At 42.0% G+C, this 21863-nt stretch overlaps 1 protein-coding gene across 2 annotated transcripts in view; it reads left to right on the forward strand.

Moving 5' to 3' along the window:
* Window positions 1-21598, forward strand: part of SQOR (sulfide quinone oxidoreductase) — a 94724-nt gene extending 73126 nt beyond the window's left edge. For both annotated transcript variants that reach the window (XM_037022187.2, XM_037022186.2), the window contains 4 exons: window positions 1574-1757; window positions 19727-19794; window positions 20057-20235; window positions 21311-21598. In XM_037022187.2, coding sequence (XP_036878082.2) covers window positions 1574-1757; window positions 19727-19794; window positions 20057-20235; window positions 21311-21368 — 489 coding nt within the window. In that variant the 3' untranslated portion in view covers window positions 21369-21598. The remainder of the gene's footprint in view (window positions 1-1573; window positions 1758-19726; window positions 19795-20056; window positions 20236-21310) is intronic.
* Window positions 21599-21863: the final 265 nt, after the last annotated feature.

Below are 21863 nucleotides of genomic sequence, written 5' to 3' on the forward strand. Positions count from 1 at the left end.
AAGTTTGAAAACCACTACTTTGAAAAGATTATTTATGTTAATGAAGGAGAACCATTATATACTGTTTATGGAAATAATGGATAAAGAACAAACTACAACTAAATGCCAATGTTAATTTTTAATAAATCTATAAAACAGACCCTTGTATTTCTTTGGTATAGGATAGCTCAGGTAAAACTTCTGCCTTTATGATGATTAGGTGGAAATATTTAACTTTCCTTCTAGAAAAGATTTATGGAATTCATGTGTACATGTGGGATTCAAGCACATTAACTCCAACAAATAATCTAACTCTGGTTAAATGTAGCCCTCAGCTAAAAAAAGTGGTTCTAGTTGAGTGCAGAAATACAGACATGGCCTTAATAATTTGGTGGAATATGGTTGTTGACCATTCCACCCATTATCTTGCAGGCATGTGCTCAGTCCCCATGTTCATTAAGAGACCCAGTCTTAGGGACCCATGCCCTTGAAGAGCCACGAGATCCAAGATTACCTTGCAGAGGAGCCCTGTTTGCAGCACTCCTACATTTAGGCTTATTAAGCTTATAATGGTCTGAGAGTGGGAATAAATACAAGTCACCATCAAAGATTGATTGCCCTGCCCTGGTGAAGTCATGGACCTCCTTATGGAAACCAGGGGCTGTTGACTGTCACAAGGTTGAGATTGTCTTAGGATGCTAAAGTTTCCACCTTAATGAAATGTTTTGTGAATATTTAAATCAATTTGAAATTGCAAGATGGAGTTTATTAAAACTGAAAAGAATAAAAAGGATAAACTACAAAATATGACAAAAACAAAATAAAATATTATATAAACAAACAAAAAAGTTAAATGAGCCACCAAAATTGATGAGGATGGGTCAGGTTATTGCCCTTTGCCAAGGTTTTATACCTACTTATTGCCAAGGGTAACCTTGATATAGGTTTTTGGAAAAAAATCCACCCTGCCCTCTATACTGTATAGTAAAGCCAATATTGAGCTAGACCTCTCTCTCCTCCTTCAAAGTGCTAGCTTACCACACTTTTATTTCATCTTAAATTGGTGTTTTGATGGTTTCCTGTATGTATTTTGAGAGTTGACCCATATGTGGGAATGGTGCTCACTCCTAACGCAGCTGTTACAAGTTTCTGGGACTCTGAGAACCTCTTTGCAGAATAAAATAGAAGTACCGGACATTTGCCAGTCAACAACTGAGGGTCAGGGAAAGAGCATCAGAGATCCACCACCCCCTTCATTTTAGTAATAATAGAAACATCAGTGGGCTCTTTAGGAATGTTAGTGAGATTCATGCCCCCATTTCAAATTCTCCCAGGCCTACTGCCAAAGGCATCTTGTGGACTCTGTAGGGGAAAACATGTCACCCAAGAGAATAGTTATTTTACCACCACAATGCGTGGGAGCACTATGATCTTGGAGAGGGTGTGGATCAGTATAAGCACCAATTGTATAGTGGTCCACGCAGCCAGGATGCAGCCATAGTCTAGCATGTGGGTAAGGGAGATGGGGGAGAGCTTGTGGGGCTGTAGAAATACTGGAAGACCCCACAGATTTGGATGCTCTCCTTTTTTGTAGTATGAAATGCTGCATGTTACGCCACCAATGAGCTCACCAGATGTCCTCAAGATGAGTCCTGTGGCTGATGCTGCTGGCTGGGTGGATGTGGATAAAGAAACTCTGCAGCACAAGAGATTCCCAAATGTGTTTGGGATTGGAGACTGCACCAATCTTCCTACATCCAAGACGGCTGCTGCAGTAGGTAAGATAGGAGCTATGTCTCTTCCCTCTCAAAAGGAGGTCACCCTAGGCACCATCATAACAGAAACAAAGTTTGGCCCGAACAGCACTCCATTAATAATGAAGAAACTTGTGGCCAAAAAATGACTTCACAGAAGCAAGTTGTCAATGAACTTAGTGTTGTGTAAAGAATAAAGTATCTGTTGAGTGCTTGACACCAGAGAAGATGACCTCTTCTGCCTTTTCTAGGGGGAGGGATTGTTTTCCAGGGAGAGGCTCTTCCAGAAGATGCCACCTTTCCAGGCCTCTGGAATTCTGGTACTTCTCATACTGCCACACTGGCATCCCTGGTCTTCTTTGCCCATGACACCATGCTGGTCATGGCTATTTTTCTTCTGCTTGAAACACTGTAAAGCTAGAGAAGCATTTGTTTCCCCAGAAAACACATTCAAGTCAATGAAAGCTTGCAGACCAGAAAATTGTTCTGTTAGGACAAATACAGTGGAGCGTGCCCTGACTGGTACACGATTAAGGCCTCAACCTGGAAAACTAAATTCTTCACCTCTATGTTCTGCACTAGCAGTGATGAGGAGAATTGCCTTTTAGATTCTGACATCTATAGACAGGAACTGTCTTCTCCGGATGCTGTAAAACACAGAGCTCCCTGAGATAGGGACACCGGTTCTTTGTGTGATTCACATTCCAGCAAAACATGTGTTACTTTCTCTATTTCGACCTAAGAGAGGCTTTCCAGGAAACCGACTGAATGTCTTTTCTCTCATTTATAATAGTATCCCCCAACTTTTTATTTCAGTAAATTTCAAACCTATGAAAAATTTGAAAAAAAGTTCAGTGAATACCCATATACCCTTCAGGTAATGACACATTATTAAGATTTTGTGACATTTGCTTTATCACACAATGTGCCTTTTTTTTAAGCAAGTCATTTGAAAGTAAGTTTTGCCATCATGAGACTTCATTCTCAACTGCTTTAACCTGTATCTCCTAAGAAAGGACTTTCTCCTCTGTGTCCACAGACCATGAGCATGTCCAAGGAATCAAATGCTGTGTCATAAAATCATCTCATATTAAATCCTGTTCAAATTGCTCCAGTTTTCTTAAAAATGTCTGTGTTGTGCAGCCCACCCTCCCCTTTCTCCCTCCCCCCCATGCATGCTAATCTTAATACCCCCCTTCTTCTCCCCCCCCATCCCTCCCTGCCCACCCATCCTCCCCAGTTCCTTTCCCTTTGGTACCTGTTAGTCCATTTTTGGGTTCTGTACTTCTGCTGCTGTTTTGTTCCTTCAGTTTTTCCTTTGTTCCTATACTCCTCAGATGAGTGAAATCATTTGGTATTTCTCTTTCACCGCTTGGCTTATTTCACTGAGCATAATACTCTCCAGCTCCATCCATGTTGCTGCAAATGGTTGGATTTTTCCACTTCTTATGGCTGAGTAGTATTCCATTGTGTATATGTACCACATCTTCTTTATCCATTCATCTACCGATGGACATTTAGGTTGCTTCCAATTCTTGGCTATTGTAAATAGTGCTGCGATAAACATAGGGGTGCATCTGTCTTTCTCAAACTTGATTGCTGCATTCTTAGGGTGAATTCCTAGGAGTGGAATTCCTGGGTCAAATGGTAGGTCTGTTTTGAGCATTTTGATGAACCTCCATACTGCTTTCCACAATGGTTGAACTAATTTACATTCCCACCAGCAGTGTAGGAGGGTTCCCCTTTCTCCACAGCCTCGCCAACATTTGTTGTTGTTTGTCTTTTGGATGGCAGCTATCCTTACTGGTGTGAGGTGATACCTCATTGTAGTTTTAATTTGCATTTCTCTGATAATTAGCGATGTGGAGCATCTTTTCATGTGTCTCTTGGCCATCTGTATTTCTTTTTTAGAGAACTGTCTGTTCAGTTCCTCTGCCCATTTTTTAATTGGGTTATTTGTTTTTTGTTTGTTGAGGCGTGTGAGCTCTTTATATATTCTGGACGTCAAGCCTTTATCTTATCTGTCATTTTCAAATATATTCTCCCATACTGTAGGGTTCCTTTTTGTTCTATTGATGGTGTCTTTCGCTGTACAGAAGCTATTCAGCTTAATGTAGTCCCACTTGCTCATTTTTGCTGTTGTTTTCCTTGCCCGGGGAGATATGTTCAAGAAGAGGTCACTCATGTTTAAGTCTAAGAGGTTTTTGCCTATGTTTTTTTCCAAGAGTTTAATGGTTTCATGACTTACATTCAGGTCTTTGATCCATTTTGAGTTGACCTTTGTATATGGGGTTAGACAATGGTCCAGTTTCATTCTCCTACATGTAGCTGTCCAGTTTTGCCAGCACCATCTGTTGAAGAGACTGTCATTTTGCCATTGTATGTCCATGGCTCCTTTATCAAATATTAATTGACCATATATGTTTGGGTTAATTTCTGGGGTCTGTAATCTGTTCCACTGGTCTGTGGCTCTGTTCTTGTGCCAGTACCAAATTGTCTTGATTACTATGGCTTTGTAGTAGAGCTTGAAGTTGGGGAGTGAGATCCCCCCTACTTTATTCTTCTTTTTCAGGATTGCTTTGGCTATTCGGGGTTTTTGGTGTTTCCATATGAATGTTTGAATTATTTGTTCCAATTCATTGAAGAATGTTGCTGGTAATTTGAGAGGGATTGCATCAAATCTGTATATTGCTTTGGGCAGGATGGCCATTTTGACGATATTAATTCTTCCTAGCCATGAGCATGGGATGAATTTCCATTTATTAGTGTCCCCTTTAATTTCTCTTAAGAGTGACTTGTAGTTTTCAGAGTATAAGTCTCTCACTTCTTTGGTTAGGTTTATTCCTAGGTATTTTATTCTTTTAGATGCAATGGTGAATGGAATTGTTTTCCTGATTTCTCTTTCTATTGATTCGTTGTTAGTGTATAGGAAAGCTACAGATTTCTGTGTGTTAATTTTGTATCCTGCAACTTTGCTGTATTCCGATATCAGTTCTAGTAGTTTTGGAGTGGAGTCTTTAGGGTTTTTTATGTACAGTATCATATCATCTGCAAATAGTGACAGTTTAACTTCTTCTTTACCAATCTGGACTCCTTGTATTTCTTTGTTTTGTCTGATTGCCGTGGCTAGGACCTCCAGTACTACGTTAAATAGCAGTGGGGAGAGTGGGCATCCTTTCTGGTTCCCGATCTCAGAGAAAATGCTTTCAGCTTCTCGCTGTTCAGTATAATGCTGGCTGTGGGTTTATCATATATGGCCTTTATTATGTTGAGGTACTTGCCCTCTATTCCCATTTTGCTGAGAGTTTTTATCATGAATGGATGTTGAATTTTGTCAAACGCTTTTTCAGCATCTATGGAGATGATCATGTGGTTTTTGTCTTTCTTTTTGTTGATGTGGTGGATGATGTTGATGGATTTTCGAATGTTGTACCATCCTTGCATCCCTGGGATGAACCCCACTTGGTCATGGTGTATGATCCTTTTGATATACTGTTGAATTCTGTTTGCTAATATTTTATTGAGTATTTTTGCATCTACATTCATCAGGGATATTGGTCTGTAATTTTCTTTTTTGGTGGGGTCTTTGCCTGGTTTTGGTATTAGGGTGATGTTGGCCTCGTAGAATGAGTTTGGGAGTATTCCCTCTGCTTCTATTTTGTGGAACACTTTAAGGAGAATGGGTATTATGTCTTCTCTGTGTGTCTGATAAAATTCCGAGGTAAATCCGTCCGGTCCCGGGGTTTTGTTCTTGGGTAGTTTTTTGATTACCGTTTCAATTTCTTTGCTCGTAATTGGTTTGTTTAACTTTTGTGTTTCTTCTTTGGTCAGTCTTGGGAGGTTGTATTTTTCTAGGAAGTTGTCCATTTCTTCTAGGTTTTCTAGCTTGTTGGCATATAGGTTTTCCTAGTAGTCTTTAATAATTCTTTGTATTTCTGTGGAGTCTGTCGTGATTTTTCCATTCTCATTTCTGATTACGTTGATTTGTGTTGACTCTCTTTTTCTCTTAATAAGTTGGGCTAGAGGCTTATCTATTTTGTTTATTTTCTCGAAGAACCAGCTCTTGGTTTCGTTGATTTTTGCTATTGTTTTATTCTTCTCAATTTTGTTTATTTCTTCTCTGATCTTTATTATGTCCCTCCTTCTGCTGACTTTAGGCCTCATTTGTTCTTCTTTTTCCAGTTTTAATAATTGTGATGTTAGACTATTCATTTGGGATTGTTCTTCCTTCTTCAAGTGTGCCTGGATTGCTATATACTCTCCTCTTAAGACTGCTTTCGCTGTGTCCCACAGAAGTTGGGGCTTTGTTTTGTTGTTGTCATTTGTTTCTATATATTCCTTGATCTCTATTTTGCTTTGTTCATTGATCCATTGATTATTTAGTAGCATGTTGTTAAGCCTCCATGTGTTTGTGAGCCTTTTTGTTTTCTTTGTAGAATTTATTTCTAGTTTTATACCTTTGTGGTCTGAAAAATTGGTTGGTAGAATTTCAATATTTTGGAATTTACTGAGGCTCTTTTTGTGAGCTAGTATGTGGTCTATTCTGGAGAATGTTCCATGTGCACTTGAGAAGAATGTATATCCTGTTGCTTTTGGATGTAGAGTTCTATAGATGTCTATTAGGTCCATCTGTTCTAGTGTGTTGTTCAGTGCCTGTGTGTCTTTACTTATTTTCTGCCCGGTGGATCTATCCTTTGGGGTGAGTGGTGTGTTGAAGTCTCCTACAATGAATGCATTGCAGTCTATTTCCCTCTTTACTTCTGTTAGTATTTGCTTCACATATGCTGGTGCTCCTGTATTGGGTGCATATATATTTAGAATGGTTATATCCTCTTGTTGGACTGAGCCCTTTATCATTATGTAGTATCCTTCTTTATCTCTTGTTACTATCTTTGTTTTGAAGTCTATTTTGTCTGATATTAGTACTGCAACCCCTGCTTTCTTCTCACTGTTGTTTGCCTGAAATATGTTTTTCCATCCCTTGACTTTTAGTCTATGCTTATCTTTGGGTTTAAGGTGAGTTTCTTGTAAGCAGCATATAGATGGGTCTTGCTTTTTTATCCATTCTATTACTCTATGTCTTTTGATTGGTGCATTAAGTCCATTTACATTTAGGGTGACTATTGAGAGATATGTACTTATTGCCATTGCAGGCTTTAGATTCGTGGTTACCAAAGGTTCAAGGTTAGCTTCTTTAGTATCTTACTGCCTAACTTAGCTCGCTTATTGATCTGTTATATACACTGTCTGGAGATTCTTTTCTTCTCTCCCTTCTTATTCCTCATCCTCCATTCTTCATATGTTGTGTGTTTTGTTCTGTGCTCTTTTTAGGGGTGCTCCCATCTAGAGCAGTCCCTGTAGGATGCCCTGTAGAGGTGGTTTGTGGGAAGCAAATTCCCTCAGCTTTTGCTTGTCTGGGAATTGTTTAATCCTGCCATCATATTTGAATGATAGTCGTGCTGGATACAGTATCCTTGGTTCAAGGCCCTTCTGTTTCATTGCATTAAGTATATCATGCCATTCTCTTCTGGCCTGTAGGGTTTCTGTCGAGAAGTCTGATGTTAGCCTGATGGGTTTTCCTTTATAGGTGACCTTTTTCTCTCTAGCTGCCTTTAAAACTCTTTCCTTGTCCTTGATCCTTGCCATTTTAATTACTATGTGTCTTGGTGTTTTCCTCCTTGGATCCTTTCTGTTGGGAGTTCTGTGTAATTCCATGGTCTGTTCGATTATTTCCTCCCCCAGTTTGGGGAAGTTTTCAGCAATTATTTCTTCAAAGAGACTTTCTATCCCTTTTCCTCTTTCTTCTTCTTCTGGTATCCCTATAATACGAATATTATTCCTTTTGGCTTGGTCACATATTTCTCCTAGTGTTGTTTCATTCCTGGAGATCCTTTTATCTCTCTCTATGTCAGCTTCTATACGTTCCTGTTCTCTGGCTTCTATTCCTTCAATGGCCTCTTGCATCTTATCCATTCTGCTTATAAATCCTTCCAGGGATTGTTTCACTTCTGTGATCTCTTTCCTGACATCTGTGATCTCCTTCCGGACTTCATCCCACTGCTCTTGCATTTTTCTCTGCATCTCATCCCACTGCTCTTGCATTTTTCTCTGCATCTCATCCCATTGCTCTTGCATTTTTCTCTGCATCTCTGTCAGCATGTTCATGATTTTTATTTTGAATTCTTTTTCAGGAGGACTTGTTAGGTCTGTCTCCCTCTCAGGTGTTGTCTCTGTGATCTTTGTCTGCCTGTAGTTTTGCCTTTTCATGGTGATAGAGATAGTTTGCAGAGCTGGTACAAGTGACCGCTGGAAGAGCTTCCCTTCTTGTTGGTTTGTGGCCTTCTCCTGGGAGAATAGCGACCTTTAGTGGCTTGTGCTGGGCAGCTGTGCGCAGACAGGGCTTCTGCTTCCTGCCCAGTTGCTATGGGGTTAATCTCCGCTGTTGCTGTGGGGTTGGCCTGGCTGGGGCTGTTCCTCCAAAATGGTGGAGCCCCGTTGGAGGGGGAGTGGCCGGGAGGCTATTTATCTCCGTAAGGGGCCTCTGTGCTCCTTGCTCCCCAGGGGGTTAGAGTGCCCAGAGATCCCCAGATTCCCTGCCTCTGGTCTAAGTGACCTGTCCTGCCCCTTTAAGACTTCCAAAAAGCACTCTCCAAACCAAAACAACAATAGCAACAATGAGAGAGGGAACAGAAAAAAAAAAAAGGAAAAAACACGCGATTTTTTTTTTTTTTTTTTGTCCTCAGGTGCCGGTCCCAGGCACCCGCTCACTGGTCCTGCTGCCCTGTCTCCCTAGCACCAGGGTCCCTGTCCTTTCAAGGCTTCCAAAAAGCACCCACCCACCGGTCCCGCAGGGAAAGAACGCTCGATATTCTTTGTCCTCAGGCGCTGCTCCCAGGCACCCGCTCACCAGTCCCGCTGCCCTGCCTCCCTGGCACCGGGGTCCCTGTCCCTTTAAGGCTTCCAAAAAGCCCTCGCCAAAAAGAGAGAAAATAAGGGGAAAAATGCGCGATTTCCTCCGTCCTCAGGTGCCGGTCTCAGGCACCCGCCCACCGGTCCCACAGGGAAAAACGCGGGATATTCTTTGTCCTCAGGTGCCGGTCCCAGGCACCCGCTCACCAGTCCCGCCGCCCTGCCTCCCTAGCACCGGGGTCCCTGTCCCTTTTAGGCTTCCAAAAAGCACTTGCAAAAAAGAGAAAAAAAAAGGGGGGAAAAACGCGCGATTTCCTCTGTCCTCAAGTGCCGGTCTCAGGCACCCGCCCACCGGTCCCGCAGGAAAAAACGTGGGATATTCTTTGTCTTCAGGCGCCGTCCCAGGCACTCACTCACCAGTCCCGCCGCCCTGCTTCCCTAGCACCGGGGTCCCTGTCCCTTTAAGGCTTCCAAAAAGCGCTTGCCAAAAAGAGAAAAAAAAAAAAAGGGGGGGAAAAACACACGATTTCCTCCGTCCTCAGGCGTCGGTCTCAGGCACCTGCCTGCCGGTCCCGCAGGGAGAAACGCGGGATAGTCTTTGTCCTCAGGTGCGGGTCCCAGGCACCTGCTCACCGGTCCCGCCACCCTGCCTCCCTAGCAACGGGGGCCCGTCCCTTTAAGGCTTCCAAAAAGCACTCGCCAAAAAAAAACCGCTCCGGTTTCTTTTCACCCGCCGGGAGCTGGGGGGAGGGGCGCTTGGGTCCCGCTGGGCTGGGGCTTGTATCTTACCCCCTTCGCAAGGCGCTGGGTTCTTGCAGGTGTGGATGTGGTCTGGATGTTGTCCTGTGTCCTGTGGTCTCTATTTTAGGAAGATTTTTCTTTGTTATGTTTTCATAGCTCTATGTGTTTTTGGGAGGAGATTTCCACTGCTCTACTCACACCGCCATCCTGGCTCCGCCCCCCCAGTTAATATTTTTAAGCAATTATCTACTCATTTTTTTGAACTTCCTCATTCTAGGAAGAAATTTATTGCTCTTTTGATTTGGGTGTTAGCAAACTGCCACTTGCTGGCCAAATGCAGCCTGCTGCCTGTTTTTGTACAGCTGGCTAAGAATGGCTCCTCCTGATGAACATTTATAATTGATTTGATGATAGGAAACACTAACTCTTTTTCTTATCCTAAGAGAAAAAATTCCATTCTTTGCATTAGTAGACCTAGATTACAAAAAATTATTTTATATTGAATTTTGTTAGTAAATTTTTTTTTCTCTCTTTAGTTATATAATATGATTTTTGCCTCAGCCCACAAGGTCTAAATGTTTCTTTACAGAAAGGGTTTGCTGACCCCTGATTTTGGGGATTACAAAATAACCACTTTAATGAGCGTTTTTTTTTTTTTTTTCAAAGTCAAAGAGAGGAATGCCCCCTTTTTTTTTTTTTTTTTTTTTTTTTTTTTTTTGAGAGGGCATCTCTCATATTTATTGATCAAATGGTTGTTAACAACAATAAAATTCAGTATAGGGGGGTCAATGCTCAATGTACAATCATTAATCCATCTCAAGCCTAATTCTCGTCAGTCTCCAATCTTCTGAAGCATAACGAACAAGTTCTTACATGGTGAACGAATTCTTACAGAGTGAATAAATTCTTACATGGTGAACAGTACAAGGGCATTCATCACAGAAACTTTTGGTTTTGATCATGCAATATGACCTATAAACCATCAGGTCAAATATGAATATTCATTTGATTTTTGTACTTGATTTATATGTTGATCCCACATTTCTCCTATTATTATTATTATTTTTATTTTTAATAAAATGCTGAAGTGGTAGGTAGATGCAAGATAAAGGTAGAAAACATAGTTTAGTGCTGTAAGAAGGCAAATGTAGATGATCAGATGATCAGGTGTGTGCCTATGGACTAAGTATTAATCCAGGCTAGACAAGGGCAGCAAGACATCCACGGATGCAGAAGATTTCTCTCAAAGCAGGGGGAGTGAGGTTCTGAGCCTCACCTCTGTTGATCCCCAAATTCTCACCTGATGGCCCCCCTGCGACTGTGCCTGTCTTAGGTTGTTCCTCCCTTGAGGAATCTTACCCGTCTCTGGCTAACCAGTCATCTTCCGGGGCCATACAGGGAAATGTAAAGTTGGTAAGTGAGAGAGAAGCCATATTGTTTGCAAAGGTTAGCTTTTTACTTCTTTGCAGATTTATGCCCTGTGGCTTCTATGCCCAGCACTTGTCTCGAGGTATCTTTACCACCTGGAGGAATTATGATACTCGGTAAATTCGATATGAGGCACGAATTCTATTTAAGGTTTGTAATTAGGAAGGAAGAAGAAAAGCTATAGAAGTAGCATATGAAGGAAACTTGGGAGGATTGATTATTTCTTTGACATATCTTCTTGTATAGTACCTTAAGTATGTATAGGTTTTAAACTACTAACTAATTTGCACACACATATTAACATAATAGGAATACGGTGACATAAACAAAGCAAATCTATAATTACCAGCCATCTCCAGTGAAGCCAAGAAAACCATTTAGGCACCCTAGGCATTTGTGAAAATTTATCTATGATATGATGGATATTGTCCAACTGTACTTGAACCATCAGACAAATTAAAGCAGCCCATTTCTGGGATCTGTTCACATCCCATATGTTCTTTTAACCATAGATAGTCTATAGTCATGAGATTTTGGGGTGCTACAACTTGCACCCCTCCCAACTCCTGGTTGAGTTCCAACAGTACAGATCCAGTCAAATTCGTTGTCTCACTGTATGCACATGCCAGCCTAGACATCTCCCTCCTCCTTCTTATGGCAAGTCCAGGAGACGGTGGGCTGGATGCAGCCACAACCGCAGCATCGTCCGGATCCCTGTGGAGGCTTTTTGATGATCATCCCCCGGCACGAGTCCTCCAGAGAGTGCTGATGCCGGAAGCTCCTCCTCGTATCGTATCTTAGTTCATTTTCTGGGTATCCAAGCTAGGCCTTGATCTTCTGCGTAGAAACAAACAGACCCTTTGCCCACACTTTGACATGCCCTCTATACCACTGTGCAGAACTCATTGGAGGTCAGCACACAGTAACTGCTTTTTTTTTTTTTTTTTTTAATTAAGAGAAAGGAATATTATCAGAAAAGAGTACCTCCATAGCTGATCATCTGACACCCTTTAAGTGATCAACAATAAGGATATTTAAAGCATGCGTTGATCTTTGATTTACCAATAGTTTTATCCTGTTAAGGAGTAATCCCCCTTTTCTTTCTTTCTTTCTTTTTTTTTTTTAAATTTTTAATCTACACTTACCTGAAGAATACTATGTTTACTATGCTCTCCCCTATATCAGGTCCCCCCTAACAACCACATTACGGTTACTGTCCATCAGCTTAGCAAAATGTGGTAGAGTCACTACTTGTCCTCTCTGTGTTGTGCAGCCCACCCTCCCCTTTCTCCCTCCCCCCCATGCATGCTAATCTTAATACCCCCCTTTTTCTTCCCCCCCCTTATCCCTCCCTGCCCACCCATCCTCCCCAGTTCCTTTCCCTTTGGTACCTGTTAGTCCATTTTTGGGTTCTGTAATTCTGCTGCTGTTTTGTTCCTTCAGTTTTTCCTTTGTTCCTATACTCCTCAGATGAGTGAAATCATTTGGTATTTCTCTTTCTCCGCTTGGCTTATTTCACTGAGCATAATACTCTCCAGCTCCATCCATGTTGCTGCAAATGGTTGGATTTTTCCACTTCTTATGGCTGAGTAGTATTCCATTGTGTATATGTACCACATCTTCTTTATCCATTCATCTACAGATGGACATTTAGGTTGCTTCCAATTCTTGGCTATTGTAAATAGTGCTGCGATAAACATAGGAGTGCATCTGTCTTTCTCAAACTTGATTGCTGCGTTCTTAGGGTAAATTCCTAGGAGTGGAATTCCTGGGTCAAATGGTAGGTCTGTTTTGAGCATTTTGATGCACCTCCATACTGCTTTCCACAATGGTTGAACTAATTTACATTCCCACCAGCAGTGTAGGAGGGTTCCCCTTTCTCCACAGCCTCGCCAACATTTGTTGTTGTTTGTCTTTTGGATGGCAGCTATCCTTACTGGTGTGAGGTGATACCTCATTGTAGTTTTAATTTGCATTTCTCTGATAATTAGCGATGTGGAGCATCTTTTCATGTGTCTCTTGGCCATCTGTATTTCTTTTTTGGAGAACTGTCTGTTCAGTTCCTCTGCCCATTTTTTAATTGGGTTATTTGTTTTTTGTTTGTTGAGGCGTGTGAGCTCTTTATATATTCTGGACGTCAAGCCTTTATCAGATCTGTCATTTTCAAATATATTCTCCCATACTGTAGGGTTCCTTTTTGTTCTATTGATGGTGTCTTTCGCTGTACAGAAGCTTTTCAGCTTAATGTAGTCCCACTTGCTCATTTTTGCTGTTGTTTTCCTTGCCCGGGGAGATATGTTCAAGAAGAGATCACTCATGTTTATGTCTAAGAGGTTTTTGCCTATGTTTTTTTCCAAGAGTTTAATGGTTTCATGACTTACATTCAGGTCTTTGATCCATTTTGAGTTTACCTTTGTATATGGGGTTAGACAATGGTCCAGTTTCATTCTCCTACATGTAGCTGTCCAGTTTTGCCAGCACCATCTGTTGAAGAGACTGTCATTTTGCCATTGTATGTCCATGGCTCCTTTATCAAATATTAATTGACCATATATGTTTGGGTTAATTTCTGGGGTCTCTAATCTGTTCCACTGGTCTGTGGCTCTGTTCTTGTGCCAGTACCAAATTGTCTTGATTACTATGGCTTTGTAGTAGAGCTTGAAGTTGGGGAGTGAGATCCCCCCTACTTTATTCTTCTTTTTCAGGATTGCTTTGGCTATTCGGGGTCTTTGGTGTTTCCATATGAATTTTTGAATTATTTGTTCCAATTCATTGAAGAATGTTGCTGGTAATTTGAGAGGGATTGCATCAAATTTGTATATTGCTTTCGGCAGGATGGCCATTTTGACGATATTAATTCTTCCTAGCCATGAGCATGGGATGAGTTTCCATTTATTAGTGTCCCCTTTAATTTCTCTTAAGAGTGACTTGTAGTTTTCAGAGTATAAGTCTTTCACTTCCTTGGTTAGGTTTATTCCTAGGTATTTTATTCTTTTTGATGCAATGGTGAATGGAATTGTTTTCCTGATTTCTCTTTCTATTGATTCATTGTTAGTGTATAGGAAAGCTACAGATTTCTGTGTGTTGATTTTGTATCCTGCAACTTTGCTGTATTCCGATATCAGTTCTAGTAGTTTTGGAGTGGAGTCTTTAGGGTTTTTTATGTACAGTATCATATCATCTGCAAATAGTGACAGTTTAACTTCTTCTTTACCAATCTGGATTCCTTGTATTTCTTTGTTTTGTCTGATTGCCGTGGCTAGGACCTCCAGTACTATGTTAAATAACAGTGGGGAGAGTGGGCATCCCTGTCTGGTTCCCGATCTCAGTGGAAATGCTTTCAGCTTCTCGCTGTTCAGTATAATGCTGGCTGTGGGTTTATCATATATGGCCTTTATTATGTTGAGGTACTTGCCCTCTATTCCCATTTTGCTGAGAGTTTTTATCATGAATGGATGTTGAATTTTGTCAAATGCTTTTTCAGCATCTATGGAGATGATCATGTGGTTTTTGTCTTTCTTTTTGTTGATGTGGTGGATGATGTTGATGGATTTTCGAATGTTGTACCATCCTTGCATCCCTGGGATGAACCCCACTTGGTCATGGTGTATGATCCTTTTGATATACTGTTGAATTCTGTTTGCTAATATTTTATTGAGTATTTTTGCATCTACATTCATCAGGGATATTGGTCTGTAATTTTCTTTTTTGGTGGGGTCTTTGCCTGGTTTTGGTATTAGGGTGATGTTGGCTTCATAGAATGAGTTTGGGAGTATTCCCTCTTCTTCTATTTTGTGGAACACTTTAAGGAGAATGGGTATTATGTCTTCTCTGTGTGTCTGATAAAATTCCGAGGTAAATCCGTCCGGCCCCGGGGTTTTGTTCTTGGGTAGTTTTTTGATTACCGTTTCAATTTCTTTGCTCGTAATTGGTTTGTTTAACTTTTGTGTTTCTTCTTTGGTCAGTCTTGGGAGGTTGTATTTTTCTAGGAAGTTGTCCATTTCTTCTAGGTTTTCCAGCTTGTTGGCATATAGGTTTTCATAATAGTCTTTAATAATTCTTTGTATTTCTGTGGAGTCTGTCGTGATTTTTCCATTCTCATTTCTGATTATGTTGATTTGTGTTGACTCTCTTTTTCTCTTAATAAGTTGGGCTAGAGGCTTATCTATTTTGTTTATTTTCTCAAAGAACCAGCTCTTGGTTTCGTTGATTTTTGCTATTGTTTTATTCTTCTCAATTTTGTTTATTTCTTCTCTGATCTTTATTATGTCCCTCCTTCTGCTGACTTTAGGCCTCATTTGTTCTTCTTTTTCCAGTTTTAATAGTTGTGATGTTAGACTATTCATTTGGGATTGTTCTTCCTTCTTCAAGTGTGCCTGGATTGCTATATACTTTCCTCTTAAGACTGCTTTCGCTGCATCCCACAGAAGTTGGGGCTTAGTGTTGTTGTTGTCATTTGTTTCTATATATTCCTTGATCTCTATTTTGATTTGTTCATTGATCCATTGATTATTTAGTAGCATGTTGTTAAGCCTCCATGTGTTTGTGAGCCTTTTTGTTTTCTTTGTAGAATTTATTTCTACTTTCATACCTTTGTGGTCTGAAAAATTGGTTGGTAGAATTTCAATATTGTGGAATTTACTGAGGCTCTTTTTGTGAGCTAGTATGTGGTCTATTCTGGAGAATGTTCCATGTGCACTTGAGAAGAATGTATATCCTGTTGCTTTTCTATGTAAAGTTCTATAGATGTCTATTAGGTCCATCTGTTCTAGTGTGTTGTTCAGTGCCTGTGTGTCTTTACTTATTTTCTGCCCGGTGGATCTATCCTTTGGGGTGAGTGGTGTGTTGAAGTCTCCTACAATGAATGCATTGCAGTCTATTTCCCTCTTTAGTTCTGTTAGTATTTGCTTCACATATGCTGGTGCTCCTGTATTGGGTGCATATATATTTAGAATGGTTATATCCTCTTGTTGGACTAAGCCCTTTATCATTATGTAGTGGCCTTCTTTATCTCTTGTTACTTTCTTTGTTTTGAAGTCTATTTTGTCTGATATTAGTACTGCAACCCCTGCTTTCTTCTCACTGTTGTTTGCCTGAAATATGTTTTTCCATCCCTTGACTTTTAGTCTATGCTTATCTTTGGGTTTAAGGTGAGTTTCTTGTAAGCAGCATATAGATGGGTCTTGCTTTTTTATCCATTCTATTACTCTATGTCTTTTGATTGGTGCATTAAGTCCATTTACATTTAGGGTGACTATTGAAAGATATGTACTTATTGCCATTGCAGGCTTTAGATTCGTGGTTACCAAAGGTTCAAGGTTAGCTTCTTTAGTATCTTACTGCCTAACTTAGCTCGCTTATTGAGCTGTTATATACACTGTCTGGAGAGTCTTTTCTTCTCTCCCTTCTTATTCCTCCTCCTCCATTCTTCATATGTTGTGTGTTTTGTTCTGTGCTCTTTTTAGGGGTGCTCCCATCTAGAGAAGTCCCTGTAGGATGCCCTGTAGAGGTGGTTTGTGGGAAGCAAATTCCCTCAGCTTTTGCTTGTCTGGGAATTGTTTGATCCCACCATCATATTTAAATGATAGTCGTGCTGGATACAGTATCCTTGGTTCAAGGCCCTTCTGTTTCATTGCATTAAGTATGTCATGCCATTCTCTTCTGGCCTGTAGGGTTTCTGTTGAGAAGTCTGATGTTAGCCTGATGGGTTTTCCTTTATAGGTGACCTTTTTCTCTCTAGCTGCCTTTAAAACTCTTTCCTTGTCCTTGATCCTTGCCATTTTAATTATTATGTGTCTTGGTGTTGTCCTCCTTGGATCCTTTCTGTTGGGGGTTCTGTATAATTCCATGGTCTGTTCGATTATTTCCTCCCCCAGTTTGGGGAAGTTTTCAGCAATTATTTCTTCAAAGACACTTTCTATCCCTTTTCCTCTTTCTTCCTCTTCTGGTATCCCTATAATACGAATGTTTTTCCTTTTGTATTGGTCACATATTTCTCTTAGTGTTGTTTCATTCCTGGAGATCCTTTTATCTCTCTCTATGTCAGCTTCTATACGTTCCTGTTCTCTGGCTTCTATTCCTTCAATGGCCTCTTGCATCTTATCCATTCTGCTTATAAATCCTTCCAGGGATTGTTTCACTTCTGTGATCTCTTTCCTGACATCTGTGATCTCCTTCCGGACTTCATCCCACTGCTCTTGCATTTTTCTCTGCATCTCATCCCATTGCTCTTGCATTTTTTTCTGCATCTCTGTCAGCATGTTCATGATTTTTATTTTGAATTCTTTTTCAGGAAGACTAGTTAGGTCTGTCTCCTTCTCAGGTGTTGTCTCTGTGATCTTTGTCTGCCTGTAGTTTTGCCTTTTCATGGTGATAGAGATAGTTTGCAGAGCTGGTACAAGTGACCGCTGGAAGAGCTTCCCTTCTTGTTGGTTTGTAGCCTTTTCCTGGGAGAATAGCGACCTCTAGTGGCTTGTGCTGGGCAGCTGTGCGCAGACAGGGCTGCTTCCTGCCCGGTTGCTTTGGGGTTTATCTCCGCTGTTGCTGTGGGCTTGGCCTGGCTGGGGCTGTTCCTCCAAAATGGTGGAGCCCCGTTGGAGGGGGAGCAGCCAGGAGACTATTTATCTCCGTAAGGGGCCTCTGTGCTCCCTGCTGCCCAGGGGGTTAGAGTGCCCAGAGATCCCCAGATTCCCTGCTTCTGGTCTAAGTGACCTGTCCTGCCCCTTTAAGATTTCCAAAAAGCACTCTCCAAACCAAAACAACAGCAGCAACAATGAGAGAGGGAACAGAAATAAAGAGAAAAAAAAAAGGAAAAAAAAGGAAAAAACAAGCGATTTTTTTTTTTTTTTTTTTTTTGTCCTCAGGTGCCGGTCCCAGGCACCCGCTCACTGGTCCTGCTGCCCTGTCTCCCTAGCACCAGGGTCCCTGTCCTTTCAAGGCTTCCAAAAAGCACTCACCCACCGGTCCCGCAGGGAAGGAACGCTCGATATTCTTTGTCCTCAGGCACTGGTCCCACGCACCCGCTCACCAGTCCCGCCGCACTGCCTCCCTAGCACCGGGGTCCCTGTCCCTTCAAGGCTTCCAAAAAGCACTCGGCAAAAAGAGAGAAAAAAAAGGGGAAAAACGCGCGATTTCTTCCGTCCTCAGGTGCTGGTCTCAGGCACCCACCCACCGGTCCCACAGGGAAAAATGCGGGATATTCTTTGTCCTCAGGTGCCGGTCCCAGGCACCCGCTCACCAGTCCCGCCGCCCTGCCTCCCTAGCACCGGGGTCCCTGTCCCTTTTAGGCTTCCAAAAAGCACTCGCAGAAAAGAGAAAAAAAAAAGGGGAAAAACGCGCGATTTCCTCTGTCCTCAAGTGCCGGTCTCAGGCACCCGCCCACCAGTCCCGCAGGGAAAAACGGGGGATATTCTTTGTCCTCAGGCGCCGGTCCCAGCCACCCGCTCAACAGTCCCGCCACCGTGCCTCCCTAGCACTGGGGTCCCCGTCCCTTCAAGGCTTCCAAAAAGCGCTCGCCAAAAAGAGAAAAAAAAAAAAAAAAAAAGGGGAAAAACGCGCGACCTCCTCCGTCCTCAGGCACCGGTCTCAGGCACCCGCCCCCAGGTCTCGCAGGGAGAAACGCGGGATATTCTTTGTCCTCCGGCGCCGTTCCCAGGCACCTCCTCACCGGTCCCGCCACCCTGCCTCCCCAGCAACGGGGGCCCGTCCCTCTAAGGCTTCCAAAAAGCGCTCGCCAAAAAAAAAAAAAAAAAAAAAACCGCTCCGGTTTCTCTCCACCCTCCGGGAGCCGGGGGGAGGGGTGTTCGGGTCCCGCCGGGCTGGGGCTTGTATCTTACCCCCTTCACAAGGCGCTGGGTTCTTGCAGGTGTGGATGTGGTCTGGATGTTGTCCTGTGTCCTGTGGTCTCTATTTTAGGAAGATTTTTCTTTGTTATATTTTCATAGCTCTATGTGTTTTTGGGAGGAGATTTCCACTGCTCTACTCACGCCGCCATCTTGGCTCCGCCCCTCCTTTAATGAGCGTTTTAAAGTATAAAGGTGACCTATCTTTTCTCAAAAGTAAATCTAGTCTTCCACCTCTAGGGACATGAATTGCTCATGTTTTTGAAAGGGCAGTCTTAATTATTCAACATTGAACACAGTCTGGGATTTGATGATATTTAGGAATTATTGCTAGTATTTCAGGTGTAAAAATAAAATCGTGATTGTGCTTAAAAAATTCCTTATCAAATCTGGCTTTCCTGCAGCTTATTAGAGATATACACAGAAATATTTATGGGTAAATTGCTATGATGTTTGCTGTTAAAATACTCCAGGGTAAAAAGTGGCATGTGTGATGGTATAGGTGAAACAAGAATGATGCAATTTGAAAATTTCCATAATAAAAAAGTCAGTCTCCCACTCTTGCCATCAAAAACCATAACATCCGCCTGTCTCTCTCTGGCCCAGCTTCAGCCAGCAAAGTCTAGTACAGGAACGCTCACTGTTTTGCCTAATTGGATACCAGTCTAGGCTGTGCAAATAGGGACAAAGGGACAGCCTGGATGTCTGTGGGATACTGGGCACACAGATCAAGCTGACACCCATTGACCCCTAGGTGGAGGGGGAATGGGGTTGAGGTAGGGCTACCCTTACAGTCCTCTTGTTTGGAATTTCCAGCCCTCCTGTTGGGGAAAGCTGGCCCTCCAGTTTCAAACTTAGTGTAGGCATCTGTGTGTGTCTTTGATAAACTGATGAACCCCTTCTCGTGGCCAAAACTTCGAGTAGTAAGAAGAGTCATGTTGTAGTTATCTAGAGGGATGGGAAATGAAGGAATGGAGCCTTCTTAACTTGTTTACATTGAAGTTATTTGCAAATTAGTTTTTGTGGGAAACCTAGATGCTTATGATTTTTCTGACTTTTCCATTTCTTGTATAGCTGCACAGTCAGGAATACTTGAAAGAACAATTTCTCTGATTATGAAGAATCAAACACCAACAAAGAAGGTCTGTATGCTTTGTCATATCACTGTCTCAATTATCATCATCCATTTTGTGTGAAAAGAATTTTTTCTCACAATTTTGTCACTTTCTTAGTTTCTCCAGTATGGGTACTTCAAGTGTTGGTTAATATATTTCTGTTTTTCACTGTACAAAAATGAGAATATACAAAAACAACTGTGACAAGTTAGAATAAAGAATAAACTAGAGTATCTATATAATACTGTGAACAAAGCCGCTTTCCAACTCAGTTCATGTATAATTTCAGTATGATGGCTACACATCGTGCCCGCTGGTGACCGGCTACAACCGTGTGATTCTTGCGGAGTTTGACTATGATGCTCGGCCCCTGGAAACCTTCCCCTTTGACCAGAGCAAAGAGCGACTTTCCATGTACCTCATGAAGGCCGACCTGATGCCTTTCCTGTATTGGAATATGATGTTAAGGTGAGTGCCTTGCCTAGGGCTACAGGCATGCCGTTCAGCATATCCTACCGACTTGTTCAGGTGGTTCTTTTAAGGAGGCTTCAGGAGAAGTCATGACCCAGAACAGAACTGGGGAATGGAGTCCCTTTTGCTCTGCTGGCTCTCATGGTTTAGAGATGGTAGCCTGGGAAGGGTTCCATGACCTCAGCCAGACTTGGTGGGAAAGAGGCTGCCCAGGTTGAGGAAAGGGAGCTGAAGCTTGTCCGCCACCCAAGGTGTACAGCCTTTTCTCTTAGTTACTGGCTGTGATCAATTCTTTTGTCTTCCATGCTCTGGTTTTCTTTTGCTGCTGGATTAATAATAATAATAATAATAATAATAATAATAATAATAATAGTAAATCACTTTCATGTGCTAGGTTCTTTCTTATCTGCTACTTTACTTTTGTTTTTTTTTTGTGTTGTAGGAAATGTAAAACATAGTTTTAAGAGCATAAGCTGTGGAGTCAGACTGGTGTCTGAATCACACTTCTGCCATTTACTAGCTGTGTGTCCTAGGGCAAGTTGCTTATAACTCTGTGTTTAAGTTTCCTGTCTGCAGATTGTCCACCTCACAGGGTAGGGGTTAAGGAGATAACATAAAAAGACAGCCACATAATAGGCATTCAGTAAGTAAGCAGAGTGATACAAATTCATTAGTCTTCTTCTAAAAAATGACAGTCTCATTTGACTTGTCCAGACCTCCATGAAGTAGGTGAGTCAGGGTATCTACACCAGTGGTCTTCGGCCAGGGGTGATTTTGCCTGCAGGGGACATTCAGCCATATCCGGAGACATTTGGCTGTCTGTAGGGGGACCTGCTGGCATCTCATGAGCAGAGGTCAGTGGTGCTGATAAACATCCTTTATTGGGTAGGACAGACCCTGCAGTGAAGAAAGATCTGGTCTGAAAGTCCTAGGACTTTTTCTGCTTCATTAGACAAATCTTGTTTTATGTGCTAAGCATGCTCTAAGTCTGGCTTCCTTTTCAATACCCTGCTGCCTGAAGTCACCCCCCTCTTTTCTGATGCCAGTATCTTTTCTGTGTCATTTCTTACAGGGGTTACTGGGGAGGACCAGCCTTTCTACGGAAGTTTTTCCATCTGGGTATGAGTTGAGGGTGGTTTAATCCTTGCTCTCCTTGGATGGCTTCTGAGGCCAAGAGCAGCATGAAGAACTCAGAACCCTGTAGAGTTTCCTGCTGGATGATGGTGACCAAATGCCTCCCTTTTCAGTACCTCTGGACAGTCATCATGTGAGCTGCCAAGGATGAGTTCAATTCTCTGGAAATATGCAAATGAAAGAAGTGACTTCTGTTTTTTAAATAAAAACTTACCATTGATTGAGATTCCATGAAAATTTAATCTTGACTAATGGAGCAAAGTGATAGATAGCACTTGGGAGGAAAAGATGGTGGCAATGGGATAGCTTACCTATTTACCTCAGCTGTAGCAGGCATGAATTCACCAGAGCCTGTTTGAATTCACAGAAAACAAGAGTCATTCCAGGGAGAATGTGAGTTCACACAGCACGTGTGACGGTCCCTGACACGCCCCTGCTGCAGGAGCCTAGTGGCCTGAAAGCCCAGCTGCCTCCCCTCTGGCTCCACCTCC

This window comes from Manis javanica, chromosome 8 (genome assembly GCF_040802235.1).
Source record: "Manis javanica isolate MJ-LG chromosome 8, MJ_LKY, whole genome shotgun sequence".
NCBI classification, from domain to species: domain Eukaryota; kingdom Metazoa; phylum Chordata; class Mammalia; order Pholidota; family Manidae; genus Manis; species Manis javanica.